The sequence below is a fragment of the Helianthus annuus genome, chromosome 17, assembly GCF_002127325.2.
Source record: "Helianthus annuus cultivar XRQ/B chromosome 17, HanXRQr2.0-SUNRISE, whole genome shotgun sequence".
Lineage (NCBI taxonomy): Eukaryota > Viridiplantae > Streptophyta > Magnoliopsida > Asterales > Asteraceae > Helianthus > Helianthus annuus.
Window position 1 is genome coordinate 104039525 of NC_035449.2, and position 2924 is coordinate 104042448.

Here is a 2924-nt window from a genome sequence, read left to right on the forward strand (position 1 = left end):
TCTTAAACAAAAATCAAAGGTGGATTGGTTACATGCGGGGGATATGAACACGACATTTTTTCACTCCTCGTTAAAAGCTCGGAACCATACAAGTCGTATCAATGTTATCAAGGATTTGAGTGGTAACATGTATGAAGGTGAGGATGTTCATAAAGCTCTTGTTCAACATTATGAAAACTTTTTGGGCTGTCAGGGTGATATTTCCACCTCGCCATCGGCTGATTTGTTCTCGTCTATTCTGAGCCCGGAAGTTGCTTGTCATATGGTGCGTCAGGTAACGGCGGATGAGGTTCGAAAGGCTATGTTTTCGATTGGGATTAATAAAGCTCCAGGCCCGGATGGTTATACCTCAGCTTTTTACAAGGGTGCTTGGTCCGTTCTAGGAGAAGATGTATCAAATGCTGTTATTGATTTCTTCTCCACTGGTAAGCTTTTACGTGAACTAAATCATACGGTCATTGTGCTCGTGCCGAAAATTACGTCCCCATCGAGTGTTACAGATTACCGTCCTATAGCGTGCTGCAATGTGTTATACAAATGTATTAGTAAAATTCTGGCGGATCGAATAAAAGGGGCTCTGAATACGATTGTTAATGTCAACCAGTCAGCATTTGTTCCGGGTCGGAAAATTTCGGATAACATCTTACTTACTCAGGAGCTCATGCACAACTATCACAGGAATGTAGGGCCCCCGAGATGTGCGTTTAAGGTGGACATACAAAAAGCCTATGATACTGTGGATTGGGGATTTCTTAACAAGGTGCTGTTAGGGTTTGGGTTCGATGTTAAGATGGTGAATTGGATTATGACCTGTGTCTCTACGCCAATCTTCTCGGTGTGTGTTAATGGCGAGATTCATGGCTATTTTAGGGGTAAACGTGGGCTAAGGCAGGGGGATCCACTTTCTCCTTACCTTTTTACGCTTGTCATGGAGATTTTAACGGGTATTCTGCATCATGAAACAAGGTTGGATTCCTCGTTTAGATTTCATAACAGATGTGAGAAGCAGAAGATTGTAAACCTTTGCTTCGCGGATGATCTTTTCTTATTTGCTAGAGGAGATGTTAGCTCTGCAAGGTGCATTATGGAGTCTCTCTCTAAATTCACGAACATGTCAGGTCTGGTTCCTAGCATTCAAAAGAGTACGATATTTTTTTGCAATGTCACTCAGTCCGTCAAAGCGGCTATTCTTAATGTTATGCCTTTTGTGGAAGGCTCCCTCCCGGTAAGGTATTTGGGAGTCCCACTTATTTCCACAAGGCTACTCTATAAAGATTGTAGTGTGCTGGTTGAAAAATTAGATAAGCGTATTTCAAATTGGAAGAACAAGCTCCTCTCATTTGCTGGTCGTTTACAGCTTATTGTGTCGGTTTTATCCTCTATGCATATCTATTGGTCTTCGGTATTTATTTTACCGGCTCGGGTGATTCACGAATTAGAAGCTAGAATGAGGAATTTTCTTTGGAGTCAAGATAACTCGTTCCAAAAAGGGAGGGCAAAAGTGTCTTGGAGATCGGTTTGCACTCCGAAGTATGAAGGAGGATTGGGAATTAGACGGATTGGTGATTTTAATAAAGCGCTCATGGCAAACCATGTTTGGGGTATTATTACTAAACGTAAATCGCTTTGGGTGGAATGGGTGCATGATTATAAGTTAAAAGGCAAAAGTTTCTGGATGGTTAGGGTTCCTACGAATTGTTGCTGGAGCTGGCGTAAAATACTTCAACTTCGGCCAATTATAAGGAACTATATATGGACGTCTCTTGGGGATGGTAGCTCGACTTCAGCTTGGTATGACACCTGGAGTGCTTTAGGGCCTTTAGGTACCTTTCTATCTCCTAGAACTATCACGACTGCGGGATTTAGATTGGATAGTTCAGTGGCTGATGTTAATGTAGAGGGTGTTTAGCAATGGCCCACGGCCTGGAGGGATGTGTATCCCGTGCTTAATCAGTTGGATCAAGTCCAACCGAATGTTGCTAAGTGTGATAGTGTGAAATGGCGAGTTGGTGATGATATACATGAGATTTCGGCTTCGTGTATATGGGATTCTCTTCGGCATAGCGAACCGGAGGTTAACTGGACGAAAATAGTTTGGTTTGCGCAATGCATTCCAAGACACTCTTTTTTGATGTGGTTAATCATGAGGAAGAAATTGCTCACGCAAGATATCATTCTTCAATGGGATCTCTCGAGAAGGAAGAATATGAATATGTTATGCTGCTTGCTACGTTATGAAAACCATGATTCGCATCCTCATCTATTTTTTGAATGCAAATACTCGACGCAGGTGTGGGATATGGTTCGACTTAAAGCTGGCATGGATGATATTGATTCGAAGTGGGAGGATATCGTCGGTTGGCTTATGCTCAAATGCCATTCGAAGCTGGTGGATCATTATGTGAGTAGAATTGTAGTGGCTGCTTCTGCTTATTTTATATGGCAGGAACGTAATGCGAGGCTTTTCAAGAATCAAACGCGACCTCCGGAGAAACTCTATGATTTGATAATCGAGACTGTTCGGTATAAGATTATGGGAGTCAAGTGGAAGCGGAATGAAAGAGTTCGAAGGCTTCTAGGGGAATGGGGGATACCAGATGCGGATACTAATGGTGATGGCGATTGACTAGGCGTTTTTGTTTGATGTTCTGTTGCTAGATTGTAGTCTAGTTATGTTTTCCCTTTTGTCGTTTACTTTTGTTGTTTGGCTTGTTTACTTTCATGGGGCATGTCCCATGAAAGAACTAGTGTAGACCCTCTACACTACTTGTTTTGATTGGTTGTGAATATATAGAATCACCGGGGTAACCCCTTTACCCAAAAAAAAACAAAATCATCGAGATACGGTTTGCACAGGCGGTTCATGAGGTCCATGAAAACCGCTGGTGCATTAGTCAACCCAAATGGCATAACCAAAAACTCAT

General features: G+C 42.3%; 1 protein-coding gene across 1 annotated transcript; it reads left to right on the top strand.

Annotated features, from left to right (window-relative positions):
- Window positions 1-2143: 2143 nt before the first annotated feature.
- LOC110924697 lies at window positions 2144-2626 on the top strand. Its single transcript, XM_022168692.1, has one exon. It carries the CDS (start codon window positions 2144-2146, stop codon window positions 2624-2626), a length of 483 nt encoding a protein of 160 aa, XP_022024384.1.
- Window positions 2627-2924: the final 298 nt, after the last annotated feature.